The sequence below is a fragment of the Babylonia areolata genome, chromosome 25 (genome assembly GCF_041734735.1).
Source record: "Babylonia areolata isolate BAREFJ2019XMU chromosome 25, ASM4173473v1, whole genome shotgun sequence".
Lineage (NCBI taxonomy): Eukaryota > Metazoa > Mollusca > Gastropoda > Neogastropoda > Buccinidae > Babylonia > Babylonia areolata.
This window is the reverse complement of record NC_134900.1, coordinates 11,312,656-11,329,975: the sequence shown is the minus strand read 5'-3', so window position 1 is coordinate 11,329,975 and position 17,320 is coordinate 11,312,656. Positions and strand designations below refer to the sequence as shown.

At 41.3% G+C, this 17,320-nt stretch overlaps 1 protein-coding gene across 1 annotated transcript in view; it reads right to left on the bottom strand.

Moving 5' to 3' along the window:
- LOC143300039 (uncharacterized protein C12orf56-like) overlaps positions 1–17,320 on the bottom strand; it is a 49,041-nt gene that overhangs the window by 14,815 nt on the left and 16,906 nt on the right. Inside the window, exons 2-8 of the mRNA XM_076613596.1 lie at positions 13,847–14,695; positions 12,817–12,989; positions 10,305–10,470; positions 7,385–7,464; positions 5,900–5,917; positions 1,325–1,466; positions 624–733 (exon numbers count right to left, since the gene is read on the bottom strand). Coding sequence (XP_076469711.1) covers positions 624–733; positions 1,325–1,466; positions 5,900–5,917; positions 7,385–7,464; positions 10,305–10,470; positions 12,817–12,989; positions 13,847–14,695 — 1,538 coding nt within the window. The remainder of the gene's footprint in view (positions 1–623; positions 734–1,324; positions 1,467–5,899; positions 5,918–7,384; positions 7,465–10,304; positions 10,471–12,816; positions 12,990–13,846; positions 14,696–17,320) is intronic.

Here is a 17,320-nt window from a genome sequence, read left to right as displayed (position 1 = left end):
TCCTGAAAAAAAAAGATAAATAAAAATAAAAATGCATATATATATTTTACAGTTTGGCTGTCTTTTGGGGGTGGGGGGGTGGGGGTGGGGGGTGTATCAGTGTGTGAACAATTACGTGTGTATGTGTGTTTGTGTCTTTTTCTTTAAAACATATTCTTTCACTGGACCTGCCATGACACAGATAATTCTGTAGAGTAATACAACTCTGGACTGAGATGGGATGACTTGTTGTTTTTTTCTCTGCTGATAAAATACAAGCCAATCAGAACACCCGCCACTCAAGTTTGATGTCCTGACTGAAAAGTACAAGAGCAGTTCTCTGCCAATCAGTATGGAGGACTTTCACTTTTGGGGATTTTGGGGGAGATTTTTGGCAGATGCTGCATATGGGACGTGTGTGCCTTATGTGTTCAAAGTAACCTTTTTCCTTCAATTCAGGGAGTGCACCTTACCATCTTGTGGGCTGGAAATTATGTTACTACCTCTACATTGATTAAAAAAAAATAAAGAAGAAGAAGAAGAAAAACAACAACATTGATTAAAAAATAATGAAGAAGAAAAAAAAAAAAAACCCAACGCATTGATTAAAAAAATATCGAAGAAGAAAAAACCATATTACTGACTCCAGTTCGTCCACTCTCTTGGCCCTTCCCTCCTCAGTGTGCAGGTTGGCCTCTGTGTGTGGCATGTACTTCTGCAGCTGCTGCACCATCAGCACCAGTATGTCCCCACTCTGATGTCACACACCACACCACACCACACCACACCACACTTCACTTCAATACACATCAGCATCATTATCAACACCAGCATCATAAACACTGCTGTAGGCACAAGTTTAAATCTAATGCTTATGTATCGACACACACACACACACACACAAGCACATACATCATACACACACACTCACAAACACACTACTAAAATGCACCAGCTTAAATCTGATGCTTAGATATGGACACACACACACAGACACACACACACACACGGAGCAAAATGCACAAGCTTAAATCTAGTGCATATATGGGAGCCTACATGGCAGGGTAGATATAAAAAATAGTCATACACGTAAAATGTTGCATGTCTGTATGAGCGTATGTGTGCGTGACCGAAATCTGATTGAATGACACAGCAAACGAATAATGAGCACTCAAATGGCAGCCATCAGTTGGCTCTATTCAGGTAGGCAGACTATTGTACAAATGAATCCGTGTTTGTAAAGCGATTAAGAGCTTGGTCTCTGACCGAGGATAGGCGCTATGTAAGTATCCATGTCATGTCATGTCATGCCATCATCATCATCGTTATCAAAACTGTCAGTTACCCGCCAGAAGAGCTTCTTCATGAGGAAGTTTTTCTGGGTGGCGCGCTTGAGGTCGGTGAAGAGCTGGAAGTAGTCCTCCATGGAGTTGCTGGGCTCAAACAGCTGCTGCTTCAACTGGTTGAACAGCAGCTCACACTTCTCCCTGAAAGCACAGGGAGTGAGGGTCTAGCGGTAATGCATCCGCCTAGAAAAGTGAGAGAATCTGAGCGCACTGGTTCCAGTCACCGGCACAGCCATCAGTATTTTCTCCCCCTCCACTATACCTTGAGTGGTGGTGGTCTGGACGCTAGTCATTCGGATGAAACAATAAACCGAAGTCCTGTGTGCAACGTGCGCTTAACACATGTAAAAGAACCCACGGCAACAAAAGGGTTGTCCGTGGCAAAATTCTGTAGAAAAATCCACTTCAATAGGAAAAAAAAAAAGCCCACAAAGGAAAAAATATTAAAAAAATGGGTGGCGCACTCAGTGTTGCGACGCGCTCTCCCTGGGGAGAACAGCTGGAATTTCACACAGAGAAATCTGTTGACAAAAATTAGTAATACAATACAATGCAATACAATACAATACAATACACAGAGTTCATTTTGTTCCATTTCACACTTCTCACTATCACACTGAACACCAAAGCAACATACTGTACACATATACCCACCCTGTGGTATAACTTCAACTCTGTATAATTCTGTTTGCATGCATGTGTGCGTACATGCACATGTACATGTGCGCATGCATTCGTGCTGGGTGCGCACGCGCGCATGTGTGTGTGTGTGTGTGTGTGTGTGTGTGCGCGCGCGCTGCGCGCAACATTCATCTGACTGTGCATGGGTGGGTTGCTGGGTATTATGATTACGTGGATGATAATTATATGGATAGTCACCATGTGATTCTGATTTGTATCCAAAAAAATGTTTCTTTTTTCTATATCTTTCTCATGTGATGTGCCTTGCACATTCTGTAGTTAATGAAAGGTGCAGCAGAAATGAAGTATTACCATCACTTTGGCTATTATCATTATTATCATCATTATTATACATGCAACATGCTACAACTAACACACTCTGAGCAATCTGTGTCATCCCTCACGTTTCATAGTACGAGCGGCATTTTTTTCTTCTCTCGTTTACCGCAGGTTTTTTTGTTGTTGTTTTTTGGGGGGAGGGGGGGGTAGGGAGTTTTTCTGAAGCATGCACTCAGCTTTCTGTCACACTCTTGTCTTTTTTACAGTCTTTTGATTAAGACCACATTTTCCACAGCTCTCCGTCACCAAACACACATCATCGTTCCTCAGCAACAGCACTTGGTAGAAGACAAGTATACAACTATACAACACGCAACGTTCCTCAGCAACAGCGCTCTGTAGTATACAAGTATACACAACAACCGTGCAACATCCAACCTAATGGTACAGCTGCACCCCGCAACATACACACGTTCTGTGACTCATTACAAATGGGCTCTGCTACAAGACCAAATACACCAGGAAGCATAAGCAACTCTTGTTACATAGTAAGCATTCTGTTACTAACAACAGAAAAGTTCTTGATGACATATGACTCTTCTCTGATGTTTGATGCATCGTCTGTTAGAAAAGCTTCACAATATACAGTGACTGATGAAAAGTCTTTGACGTTCAACAGTTTTACAGCAGACAATGTACCCACACACACACAAAAAAACCCGGATGTTCTAAATATACAACATACACCAGGAGTTGTTTTTTCAATGCACAATATCAGTATTCAACTGTCAATACAAGCAAATCTATTTACCCATATGTTTTGCATGACAAAACTCTGAAACATGAATAAACCATTGTGATTAAAGTTAAAGTGCTCTATCAATGCTCAAACAGATCCCATTACATTACATAATATCATAAAAAGCTCCCTCGAAAACCTTTTCATAAATCAAGTCAATGCCAATAAGATTCTGTTGTTGTTTTTTTTAAGACTTTACAAGAAGAATCTGTTAGATCATGTAAGATAACATACCTAATTCTTGTCACACATTCTGCAAACTATCAGATCCATTGAACAGATAAACTAAAATCAATGTGACAATAAAAAAAATTATTAGAGTCATGCACACATACTACAGAATACATCTCACAGCCAAAAAAAAACAAAAACATGATACATATATCACTACTGATCAAGTTTGTTATGAGATCGGACAATTCTCTAAGCACCTGATGATATATCTGTTGTAGTATCCTGATGAAGTAGAATAAACAAACAGATTACAAATGAATCAACATCAAAATAAAAGCAAATTACAAAAATAAAACCATGAAAGCAATCAAACCCAACAAGATTACCATCCACTCAGCATCTACAAGGTACAACAATAACAATACAATAAAAATGAAACATACAATATGTACGAAAGAATAAACTTGAAGAAAAAGGTAACGAAATGCCAGCTGAAGCAAATGCTGAAAAGGATCATAATTGTGTTTAGCACAGACATGTGTACATCAATGTATTAGATGGAAGGGTCTCATAGCAATAAACAGGATAACACAATACAAATATTTTCGCCTGACCAGTTGAAATATAAGGCGTCAGAGAGACTAGGGGCTAAATCTCAACTTGTTGATTAATACAAAAAGGAAACACAAAAAGTTGTCTCAGTTCTACCCATCCCCATTTTCTCACAATTCTGATGTTGTCAGTTGAGCGTTTGATAAAAAAAAACAAAAAACAAACAAACAAAAAACGCTCTATCTCACACTTTATCACATGATCCCAATTGGTCTTAATTTGGGGGTGTAATAAATACTCTACACTCCATCTCAATGTTTATCGTAAGACTCTGCTTTGTTTAGTTTGTATGAAGCATATCACACATCCTTTTGCTTTTCAGTCCCAACATTTTCTCACAGTTTCTAAAACTCTTTTCAGCGTACCTCCTCAATCAACATTTTGAACCGTTCATCTGTCATTTTTCAAACCTACAATGCATCAAATTCCCTCAAACACACACACTAGCCTATGAGCTGAATGTGTTTCAACTCGTATCAGTCTCTTAAATGGAAGAAAAATAATACAAGGAGGGAGTGGGAGTTAGGGTGTGTGTGTGTGTGTGTGTGTGTGTGTGTGTGTGGAAGGGGGGGTGGGGGGGGGAAGACTCTTTCACGGTATGTTACTCCATTTCCACCTGCCTCTTTCAAGGCGTGTTATTAATTCTATTTTTCACCTACTGTTGACCCACTTCAGAGCTTAATCAGCCAACACAGATCAGATCAAATGTGGGGGTGAAAACTATAAATGAGAAGTCAAACTAACTAGTGCTTGACCACTTCCTTCAGGGCAATAATGCCAAGTGAGAGGGGGGGCCAGACAGTCTTCAGTCATGCAATGACACACAGTGCACACACACACACACACACACACACACTGCACACACACACACACACACCCACACACACACACACCCACACACACACGCACCCACACACACACACACACACACACACACACACACACAAATCCACACACACACTGTGAATCTATTTTTTCAGGGAGACAAAAAGAATCATTGAGAATTTCCTCCACACAAAAAACAGAAGACAGAAATGAAGCAATAATAAGGGGAGTGAAATAAGAAAAAAAAAAAAAAGAAAAAAAAAAAGAGTCAGACAGACAAACTCCGAGACAGAAACAAGACAAACACAGGCAATATGATATAAGACAACAACCCAAAAAAAAAAAAAAAAAAAAAAGTGAACACAAAGTGGGGATGTAACAATAAACGTCAGATCAGCTGGAGAAAGAAAGAAAGAAAGAGAGAAATCAAGAACGGCAAGAAAACAAACACACACACACACACACATACACACAAGTATCAATGATACAGCACAGCTGCTCAGGGGAAGAAGGGGGGGGGTGGCAGGGTTATGCATAAGGCTGGAGATGAGAAAAAAATCAAAAACAACAGAGCTCCAAGAAATTAAAGCCATCACAGCCAGCTGCAGCTGCAGAGGAAATGGGAGGATTAAGCGTAAGAATGAGAGATAAGAAAAGAAAAAGAAAAAGGGTTCCAAACTCCAGAAGATAAAATAAAATACTGAAAAAAACAACAAAAACAAACCCACATGGAACAAAATTCAAAACCATCAGGCAGCTAGCTGTTGAGGAAGGGGGTGGAAGGTTAAGCATAAAGTTGGAGATTAAAAGAAAAAAAAAGGGGGTTCCAAAATCTTCGAGAAAATGAACATTGGAAAAAAAAAAAACCCAACACAAAAAAAAAACCCCACAAGTAATTCTTTTACTATGGAAAGAAAAAAAAGAAATATGTGTGTTATTTCAAGAAGGTGGTGAGGGGGGTCGGGGAGGCAGGGGGGCGAGAGTGGGGGGCGTGGAGGAGTTAAGCTGTAAGGCTGGAGATAAGAAAAGAAAAAAAAAAAAAAGGGTGTTCCCAAATCTCCACGAGAATGAATATTGAAAAAAGAAAAAAAAGAAATAAGAAAGAAAAAAAAGGGGGGAAGATATAAAAGAAAGACAAAAAAGAAAAGAAAAAGAAACAAAAATGTACAATGAATGAAATCAAAACTGTCAATAGCCTGCTCACCTGGAAGAAGAGTCGTGTCTGAGCATATACAATAAGGCAGAAGACATAAGATTGATCATGCAGTCATCTCTCTCATCACCAAAACAACACACAGGAACACGCCATCATCAAAAGGTACCTCATTTTTTTCATCCATGCTGTGTACAGATAATCATTTTCCATCCATTCAGTCTATGTCCTTACACCACAACATCTTTTTGCTTTAAAAAAAAAAAAAAAAAAAAAAAGAAAGAAAAAAAAAAAGCCATTCTCATAGCTTTAATACATGGAGTCTCAGTCTCTTGTAAAATCTTTTTTTCTTAAAATAAAGACTGGTATCAGAGCATTGTTCATGAAAAGGGGGAAAGAAAAACCAACAACCTGTTATCATTATGTACCAAATAAAATGAATATATTCTCTTGTGGTTATAACTTTATAACCAATCCAAACAGACATGAAATTGGTCTCTAATGTGTAGATTATCACAACTGGAAATCTCTTTCTTTTTTTTTCTTTTTTTTTTCCCTTTTTAAGCTTTTACTTTCCAGTACATAGCATTACCCTCCTACTCCCCCCCCCCCCCACCCCCCTTTCCCACCCAAACTGGTTTCCCAGTGTTTTTAGGCAGCGGGTGGCTTTATGCCATGTCAACCACAAAGGCTATCCTAGGTGGAAAATAGTGTGTGTGTGTGTGTGTGTGTGTGTGAGAGAGAGAGAGAGAGAGAGAGAGAGAGAGAGAGAGAGATGCAGACATATATGCAGAGAGAAGAGAGAGAGAAGAGAGAGAGAGAGACACAGACATATATGCAGAGAGAAGAGAGAGAGAGAGAGAGAGAGAGAGATGCAGACATATATGTAGAGAGAGAGAGACATAGACGTATATGGAAAGAGAGAGAGACAGCGAGAGAGAGAAAGAGAGAAAGAGAGAGAGAGAGGGAGGTAGACGTATATGTAGAGAGACAGAGAGAGGCAGACACAGAGCGAGAGAGAGAGAGACGTAGACGTATATGTAGACACAGAGAGAGAGAGAGTGTGTGTGTGTGTGTGAGAATGTGTATATGTGAGTGATGTGTGTTTGTATGTATGTGTGCACATGCATGTGCTTGTGCAAGAGCAATCAATGTCAGTGCGTCCTTGTACATGAACATGTCAGTGTATACACACTTGTGTGTTTGCATATATATATATATACACACATGTATACACACATGACCACATGCATGCTCTTAACGCACAAACATACAGTGTATTTTATAGATCATGCTCACTCATAGTGGTGCCTACACACATCACAGAAATATCTTGGCATGCACAGTGAAAACCATTTTTTTTTTTTTTTTACACAACAAATAAAACAACACAGCAAAGAAACGAGACGACCCCAACATGATAACAGCCTTCCAAAGATAAGTTCACCCTTTTTTTCTTCTTCTTCTTTTTTTTTTTTTTTTTTTTTAATATATATTCTTTTTCCTCGGTAAAGCAGTGAAACAATCTCCACCTACCTCTGGTTTTTGTTGCTCAGCACAACGGAGCCGGCATCCAGGGAAGCATCTTCTGCTGGGTCCAAGGCAAGCGTTGCTCTCTGATAACAACAACACCACAGCAAGACAAGGTCCCGTAAATGTTCTTTGGAAAACAAAAACACAATGACTTATCTTCAAAAAAAAAAAAAAAAAAAAAAAGGAAAAAAAAAAAAAAAAAAAAAAAAAAAAAAAAAAAAAGGAAAAAAAAAAAAAAAAGAATCTTCAGACACATTTTCCTCTTTTTCTGAGCAAGGGTGGCAAGGGTGTTGGATTTTTTCTTCTTCTCCATTTGTATCTTCTTTTTTTGTCATAACTTTATATATGCTTTTCAAAGATTTCTTCAGACACATTTTCTCTTTCTGAGCAAGGATATTTGATTTCTTCTTCTTCTCAGTGTGCATCTTTTTTATTTCTTTTTATTTCTTTTCTTCTTTCCACCTTTTCCTGCACGCAGGAAAAAATACAAAAAAAACAAAACAAAACCGGTTGGCGCTGTAGTGTAGCAACGCACTCTCCCTGGGTAGAGCAGCCTGAATTTCACACAGAGAAATCTGTTGTGATAAAAAGAAATACAAATAAAAATACAAATATGCAAATCTTTTTTTCTTTTTCAATTTTTACTATTCGTCTTCCTTTTGCATAATATAATTTTCTGTGAACCACTCCATGCATCTCAATTTTGTAGCATCTCTTCGTTGCCTGGGTAACTTCATGACGTACAGGGGGTTTCAAGACTCTGCAAGCTCAATATATTAAAAAAACAAAACCAACAACAACAACAACAAAACAAACAAACCATAAAAACCCAGAACACACATGGCAGTTTAACTCCTGTCCAGTCATGGACAATCCAAAGTTTATTGAAACAAAAGAACGATGTTCAGACACACCGACAGGGAGAGGTGGACAGAGACCGCTAAAAGAGTCTGACAGCTTTTAGAATAAAAAAAAGTTTCCAACAGGTGATGAAAACAGAGAGAGAGTGAGATTGTGTGTGTGTGAGAGAGAGAGAGAGAGAGAGAGAGAGAGAGAGAGAGATACGGATACGGATAGTTTATTCAATAAAGGCCATAGCCCCCCATGAAGGCAAAAACCTTACAAATTACAAAAGTAAATGATAAGCTGCAAATGATAATCCACAAATTGGATAATGCACAACTAATAATAATTAACTATATAATACACTGCGAAACTTAAAAGCCTTATATAAGTAAACAGCAAACTGTTTATAATAGTTTCGTTAGTTGATGACATAAGCATGGCAAGTCGAAATAAAGTAGGGTGTATATAATATTTTTTGTGGAATCCACTCATGTCTAAGGTCATTCAAAGCAGGGCAACACAACACAAAGTGAAGTTCGGTTTCTTCAGCACGTCTGCATAAAGGACAACTAAGATCAGAGACACTGGACTTTTGATAACAATAATGATGAAGAAATATGTCAGAAATTCCTGGTTGTGATATGTTTCAAATGCTTATCCATTTTCATTGACAGATAAGTAGGAACAGAGTGCATAGAAATGAACTGTCTGTAAAACTCAAACCTATCGCTATCTTGAACATGATAAGACCATTCTTGCCGTCTATAGTCAATTAATCTTGTTCGGAGTGCACTAATAAATCCCTTTATGTCCCCTACCCCCTGCTGTAACCAAACATAACCAAATCCCAGTTCATATAATCTAACCCTAACCTGTGATACCCAGTTTACCTTGCCCCTCAAATCTAAATCATATAACATGTTAAATGCTTTTTTCAAGAGAGAGAGAGAGAGAGAGAGAGAGAGAGAGAGAGAGAGAGAATGTTCAAGCAGAAGCAAAGTGAATCACATATACTAACACCACACTCACACTCTCACAAAGACAAAAGAGGGAAATACCAGCACTTACAGAAGAAAATCACCGCTAAGAATGAGGGAATTGCTCCAGAGACAGAAAAAACAAAACACATGAAAAATGCTAAGCAAAAACCAAGTTTGTGATGTGAATCATCATATACATGAACGCACAAACATGCACACACAAGCACACACTTGCTTACGTTTGTACTCGCGAACACACACCTTCCCCTCATGTGCACACTGGCTCAGAGAGACATGCAAGTACACATGAACACACATGCATGTATGCATGCACCCACACACGCATACTCACACTCTGAGACAGGGAGATAAACAAACACACAGTGGAGTGATGGCCTAGAGGTAACGCGTCTGCCTAGGAAGCGAGAGAATCTGAGCACGCTGGCTCGAATCATGGCTCAGCCGCCGATATTGTCTGCCCCTCCACTAGACCCTGAATGGTGGTCTGGACGCTAGTCATTCGGATGAGACGATAAACTGAGGTCCCGTGTGCAGCATGCACTTAGTGCATGTAAAAGAACCCATGGCAACAAAAGGGTTGTTCCTGGCAAATTTCTGTAGAAAAATCCACTTTGACAGAAAAATACCCAAAAAAACTGCACACAGGAAAAAATACCAAAAAATGGGTGGCGCTGTCAGTGTAGCGACGCCCTCTCCCTGGGGAGAGCAGCCCGAATTTCACACCGAGAAATCTGTTGTGATAAAAAGAAATACAAATAAAACAAATAAAACACACATGCATGCATGCCTGCACTCGCTCTGAAACAGGCAGACAAACAAGCACACAACCACACATGCATGCATGCTTGCACCCCCTTTGAAACAGGCAGACAAACAAGCACACAAACACACATGCATGCATGCTTGCACCCCCTTTGAAACAGGCAGACAAACAAGCACACAAACACACATGCATGCACGCTTGCACCCCCCCCCCCCTCACCCACCCCACCCCTCCCAACACACACACACTCTGACACAGACAGACAAACAAGCACACACACAAAAAAAACGAACAAACAAACAGCAGCACTAACGATGAGGTAATTGCTCCAGGCACCCCTCATCAGCATGATCATGGGGGAGGAGGAGCTGAGGAGGTAGATGTGCAGCACCGTCTGCCGCTGCTCACCCCCGCCCCCCTCGTCCACCGTCAGCGAGTGGAGCGCCGCAGTGGAACCGTTCACGTCTGAAGGCATGAAGCTGGAAGGGGACACACAACACAAAGGTGAACATACTGGTAAAACAAGCAAGAGAACAAACTAATGCATACAGCCCATGTACAGAAAATGTAAATAGCTTAAAAAAAAAAAGTTTTTTAAAAAGTAAAATCAAATGCAAAAGGAACGAATCATATAATCATGATGTACAGACAAAGTCTGGCCCAACACTTGTCACTTATCACAGATTGACAAAAGCTTACAGCTGGGACAACAGTAAACTGAGAGCTGTATTATCAATGGTTTCTCCAGTCAATGGGAAGTCATTTACAGCTTAGTCTTTTGTGAAGGACTGTGACTCTCAAACAAGGAGGCAAGATTGCACTGGCTCTTAGTGCTGCAGCCTTGGGGGTTAGCTGGCCTTTGGGAACCACCCCAATGCCGACTGTCCTAAAAACCCTCTTGGGCGAGAGAGTGGGGATGTAACTTGTGTAAAACACTCTCCACTATAACCATATTCTAGCCCAGCTAGGACAGCAGTTGCCTCCTCTGCTGTTCTGATGGTCATACTTGGACACGACTGACCACCATACAAACACAGACAAAGCAAATCCAAATACAAAAGAAATAAACCATGTGATCATGATGTACAAACAAAGGAAATACAACTACAAAAGGAATGAACCATATAATCATGATGTATAGGCAAAGTGCCGAATGGGAAGACCCAGGCTTCGACACACAACCTACAGACCTGGAGGAACCTGGTGAACTGTTCTGTTCTTCAGCGTAAGCACCCCGATGACTCTTCACAGAGTTGAGAAAGGAGAAGACGACGACGAAGGCAATATCAACAACAGTGAATAATGGTCTTGCTAAACCGTTCCTCCAAAAACACTGTTGAGGTAAGGAGACCACCGGGAAGACAGAAGAGAAAAAAAAAAAAAGGTCTGAGACAACTTTACAGAATGTATGGAAAAAAACACAACACAACTGACAGACCTGGAGGAATCTGGTCAGTAGTTCTTACAGGCGGCAGCCTGATGACTCTTCTTTGCAGAGTTAAAGGAGACCAAAAAAGGAGAAGAAGAAATATATCCCATGCTAGTTATTTTTGACTCACTTGTGTAAACAAAGTGAGTCTATGTTTTAACCCGGTGTTCGGTTGTCTGTGTGCGTGTGTGTGTGTGTGTCCGTGTGTCCATGGTAAACTTTAACACTGACATTTTCTCTGCAAATACTTTGTCAGTTGACACCAAATTTGGCATAAAAAATAGGAAAAATTCAGTTCTTTCCAGTCATCTTGTTTAAAACAATATTGTACCTCTGGGATGGGCACAAAAAAAATTTAAAAAAGAAGCCTAATTATATGCAAACTGCATTTACTGTTATATTTATATTTTTTGTATTCTCTTAACTTGGGACTTTGACCTCTTAGTCTGACACAACAACAAGAGGGGTCATTATTATCATTTTTTGTTCAAACAGGAACTTCTTTTGCTAAGCATGGAATTTTTATTTATTTTGCAAACGTTTTGGTGCAGATAGTAAAAAAAGGGAAATTACTCAGTAATTAATGCTAGGGGACTTAATTTATCACAAGTGAGTCTTGAAGGCCTTGCCTCTCTTGTTTTGTATTGTGTTGTATCACATTGTTTTGTATCACTCTTTTGTCACAACAGATTTCTTAACAGGAAATTCAAGCTGCTCTCCATAGGAAGAACACGTCACTACAGTACAGCACCACCCTATTTTTCTCTCTCTTTTTTTTTTCTGCCTGCAAGTGTATCTGTTTTCACCATACTGATCTGATCACCTTGTCACTTTATGTGCTCACATACCTGTAGATTCCTATTCAGCAACCTGTGTTTCCCCCAAACTCACCATTTACCACCCTCCCCACCACATTCCTCTTCTCTCCTACCTTTTAAACCATAACATTCAAATTGTGAAAATTTATACTTTGGAACAAAATGTCTACAATCATCAGTATATATGCATTTGGGCCAACAGCAAAGTGAGAGCTGTGTTATCAATGGTTTCTCCAGTCAATGGGAAACCATTTACAGCTTAGTCTTTTGTGAAGGACTATGACTCTCAAACTAGGAGGCAAAATTGCACTGGCTCTTAGTGCTGCAGCCTTGTGGGCTAGTTGGCCTTTGGGAACCATCCCAACGCCGACTGTCCTAAAACCCTCTTGGCCGAGAGAGTGGGGGATGTACTTGGGCAATACACTCTCCACTATAATCAAAGTCTAGCCCAAATAGTCGGAACAGCAGTTGCCTCCTCTGCTGTTCTGATGGTCATAGTTGGACACGACTGACTATCATATATGACAGGGACATTCAACAAAACAACATTCCACTCCTGCCCTTTCGGCTCTACCCACCTGCCCATTCTCTCGGTGTCCAGAGAAGGTGTGGCTGACCTTGACCCTGCCCCGCCCCCGGCGACCCCTGCCAGGGACGACTGACGACTGGTGCGCGATTCTCGCCCGTCGTCACTCACCACGCTGACGGCTACATTGGGGATTCCGTTCTTCATGTCTCCAATCAGTTCTGTCTGAAAGTTTGAAGTGGGGGGAAATGCTCAATAAAACGAAGCACTTGTGGGTTTGTTTGTTCGTTCGTTTGTTTTCTTTTAAATAACATGTAAAAGAAGTCGAATAGTTAATCCAACTGTTCTGTGTTCATCAAAATACACAATGCTTATTGCATATTCAGAATCTTTTAAACACACAGGCACACACACCGCATACGCACGCACACACACACACACACACACAAATATACAGGAACTTTTCACATATATATATATATATATATATATAGTATACCCAATCCACACCACACACACACACACACACATACAAACGCATACTCACAATCAAACACACAACGTATCCAATCCATACACAAACGCACACTGAGACAATCTGATAACTAAACAAAATATTTTTCCTTTACTCAAGTCTTTTGAAAAACACCTTGATTCTGACACACGATCAAAGTCACACCTGAGATCGTGTAACTGATGCCATGGGTAGGAAAAAAAAAAAAAACAAACAAACAAACAAAAAAAAAAAACGAAGACAGAAAACTTTTTTCCCAACTAAGGACCACCCAAAATACTTGCAGACCAGTAGAATTGGCTGCTTTAGTGGTCCTGAACTTCAGAGGTAAATTTGAAGGAATTCTTGGCCTGAGTGAGAGAGAGAGAGAGAGAGAGAGAGAGAGAGAGAGAGTTACAAACAGGAAGACAGACACACAGACAGACAGAGACAAAGACAGGGACAAAAAGAGACAGAGAACACACACACACACAGAGTCAAAACAGTGAGATCAACACAGGAGAAGAGAGACAAAGAAACATAGACACACAGGTGAGATACCATGGGTCTGCTCTCCCATGGCACTTACCTTGCTGGAGAAGTCGTTGATCTCATCTTTGGAGCTGTCCGTCTGACACAGGGGGGCCACCTGACTCTTGCTGGAGCGGCCGAAGAAAGGGATGCAGGAGCAGCCGCCAGACTTTTCCGACGTCACCTCCACGGGGCTCAACACTACCCCGGCCTTGTCTGAACCTTTCACCTCCGACGGTGGAGGAGGAGGAGCAACGATGGTCTCAAACGCCCCCTTCTTGGGCTGAGGCGGCAGAGGCCGCCGTACAGAAGTCTGTGACTCCGTCAGGCTGTTGTCTACCCCCGACGACGACAGTGGCGGCAAAGTTCTGGTTTTGTCACCCTCTGCTGCGGCGAGTGTCTTGGGGTCATAGTTTTTTTTGTCCCCCCCCTGGTTGTGGCTATCTCGCAGCACAGACAGCCGGTCCTCCTCCACATCCTCCAGGAAGTCCTCCTCGATCTCCTCCTTCAGGGAGCGCAGGATGCTGTCCTCCTGGTCCCAGCTCTCGTTCAGCGCCATCGCCTTCTTCTTCTTTTTGCTGATCATGGCCGAGCGGTTGTTGGCGTTGTCCCCACCCCGCTGCGACCCCACCGACCCCCGGCTGGTGGGCCGGCTGCGAGGGAGGCTGGCGGTGGAGAGGGAGAGGAAGGCAGCGGTGGCATCCTCCGAGCCATCCAGGGATCCTACAGGGGTGGAGGTGTTGGACCGATCCCGCAGGTCGGTCAGGGAGCCCCGGGGGGAGCGGTGGTGGCGGGAGCGTCGCAGGGAGCGCCGGCGCCCGGTGGGCTCGCTGGTGACATAGGTGACGGCGATGTGCTGGGTGTTGCGTTTCTCCTCCCCGCTCAGGAAGGTCGGGTAGTCATTGATCTGGAAAGGTTTCTTTTTTTTTTCAATACTAATAATATGATGGCGTTCTTGTTTCTGGAGAGAATTAAAGAAAGCCCTGTCTTGCTGTCTGTTTTTGGTGTCAGTAGTGCATTCTTGTAGTCCACCGCCCCCTCCATTTTTTTTGTTTGTTTTTGTTTGTTGAAGATTCTTTTATCAGTTCATCAAAGCATTATGTACTGAATCACAAACATATAACAGTAAGCCATCATTAACACATTGATAATTAAAACAGAATTCACAAATGCTCTCTTTATTGCATACCAAAATTAAAAAGCAGAGTACAACATACACAAACACAAATATTAATAGCCAATGTTCACAAATGAACAAAAAATAAACAAAACTCTTTTTTTTGATGAAGAAACAAAATATTGTCCACACAAAATGATGATGATTGTATGGATGCTTATATACAGTCACAGACCAAGCTCTAGGCACTTTACAAAACATTTGCACAACAGGCTGGCTACCTAGGTAGAGCGGACTGACAGCTGCCTTTGGGTGCTAATCATTCCTTTCCTGTGTCATTCAGTCATGCATCGGTTACGCACACTCCTTCACACACACTCAGACAGACATGAAACATTTTACACGTATGACTGTTTTGTTTATTTACCGCCGCCATGTAGCCAGCCATGCTCCATTCTTTGGGGTGTGTGTGTGCATGCTAAGTATGTTCTTGTTTCCATAACCCACCATACACAGACATGGATTACAGGATTTTTTTTTTACATGCTAGTTTGATCTTCTCTGTGCTTTACTTTTACAGGTCAAGGGGGTTCAGGCATCAGCAGGTCTGTACATATGTTGACTTTGGGAGATCGGAAAGATCTCCACCCTTTTCCCACCACATGCGGCGGGGATTGAACTCAGATACTCGGGCGAGAATCAAGCACTCTTACCATCTGACCACTGCACCCATCAACAAATGCTCCAAGGCACATGGTACCCCCCTCCCCCCTACACCCCCCCCAATCCCCATAACCTGAATATTATAGAACCTGCTATTTCAAAATAACGTTCCTCAGAAGTCTTCAATTTTCAAATGTGCGAATTTGAATGGGTGAAAATTTTCATTCAGCTACAGAAGTTAAAAATTATCATGTTATGACAACAACAAAAAAAGAAGATATATTATTTCTCTGCTGACTTTAACAAATCAGTTGATGCAAATCCAGCATCCATCAGGTCCACAAGAAGCAACTGCCGTCATTATTCAATCATTTATATGTACGCTAATGAGGTCATGTGTCTGTGTGTGTGAAAGAAAGACAGAGAGACTGACAGAGACAGAGAGAGAGGGAGGGACTCAGAGAGAGAGAGAGAGAGAGAAAATGGATGTATGTGTAAATAAATGTGTGAGTGTGTGCATCATCAGCATGTTTGCATGACTATGAGCATGCATCTATGCATACAAGTGAGCAGTTCCTATGCTGGTGGAAGTCAAAGAGAGTATGTGTATGTATGTATGTATGTGTGAACAAATGCATGCACATGTGTGTGCATGAGCATGTTACTTGTTAACATAAGGAGTGGGTGCTTGTGTGACTGTGTCTGTGCAAACAAGTATGTGTGTGTGTGTGTGTGTGAGTGTGTCTGCGTGTGTGTGTGTGTGTGTGTGCAGTTCTCAGACCTGGTGGATGGGTTCTGAACTACGCCCACACAAGGCCTATTTAAATATCCACTCTCAGTTCACAGTACTTAATGCAAGAACACAATGCAAGGGCTGTGGCAAGTCATTGTTCTGATCTGACACTGACTGCGTACTGCTGTCTGCCAGCACCAAGTACAGGACGCAGTAAAACTGGCCATGTCTACTACTGCGCAACGATCAATGCAGTTCCAGTTCAGCTGCTCAAGGAGCCATCACTGCGTTCAGGCAAATCCATACATGCTACACCACATCTGCTTGACATATTATGCCTGACCATCAGCGCTTAGGCCTTGAGGGAAAAGAAGAAAAAATCATATTAAATAAAATAGAAACAGAATTTTTTTTTTTTTTTTTTTTTTTTTTTTAGTATAAAAAGTGGTAATAAAGAAATATTCTGTGCTGTAGGTGGAAAGGGGAGAGGTTTCAGTGGTAGAGCTGTTGTACAGGGAGCAAAAGGTGGCAGAGTTCGAACCTTGCGTGAGGCAGGATATCTGGAGTGCAAAGATGTCCCTGTTCATACATGTCATACATCTCTACATGACACTGCCTTCAAAAATCAGTTTTATATCATAATTCAGGCAAATGTGCTACAGAATACAACTGACAAATTTCACCTGCCTAGAGAGAAATTACAAAAGATCTTTGTTCTCAACCTCTCACCATGCCTTTTTTTTTTTTTCTTTTTTTTTCTTTTCTGATAATGTTGATGTTGATATTTAACTTTTGGTTCTTATAGCAGCTACCATTTTCTACTGCCGTTGCTGTAGGCTGTCGGTGGGTTGTTTTGCTGTTTAAATGTGTTGCTGTGTTGTGTGGTTAAGCTTCTGTTGCTTCTTCTTCTTCTGCGTTCACTCGTATGCACACGAGCGGGCTTTTACGTGTATGACCGTTTTTACCCCGCCATGTAGGCAGCCATACTCCATTTTCGGGGGTGTGCATGCTGGGTATGT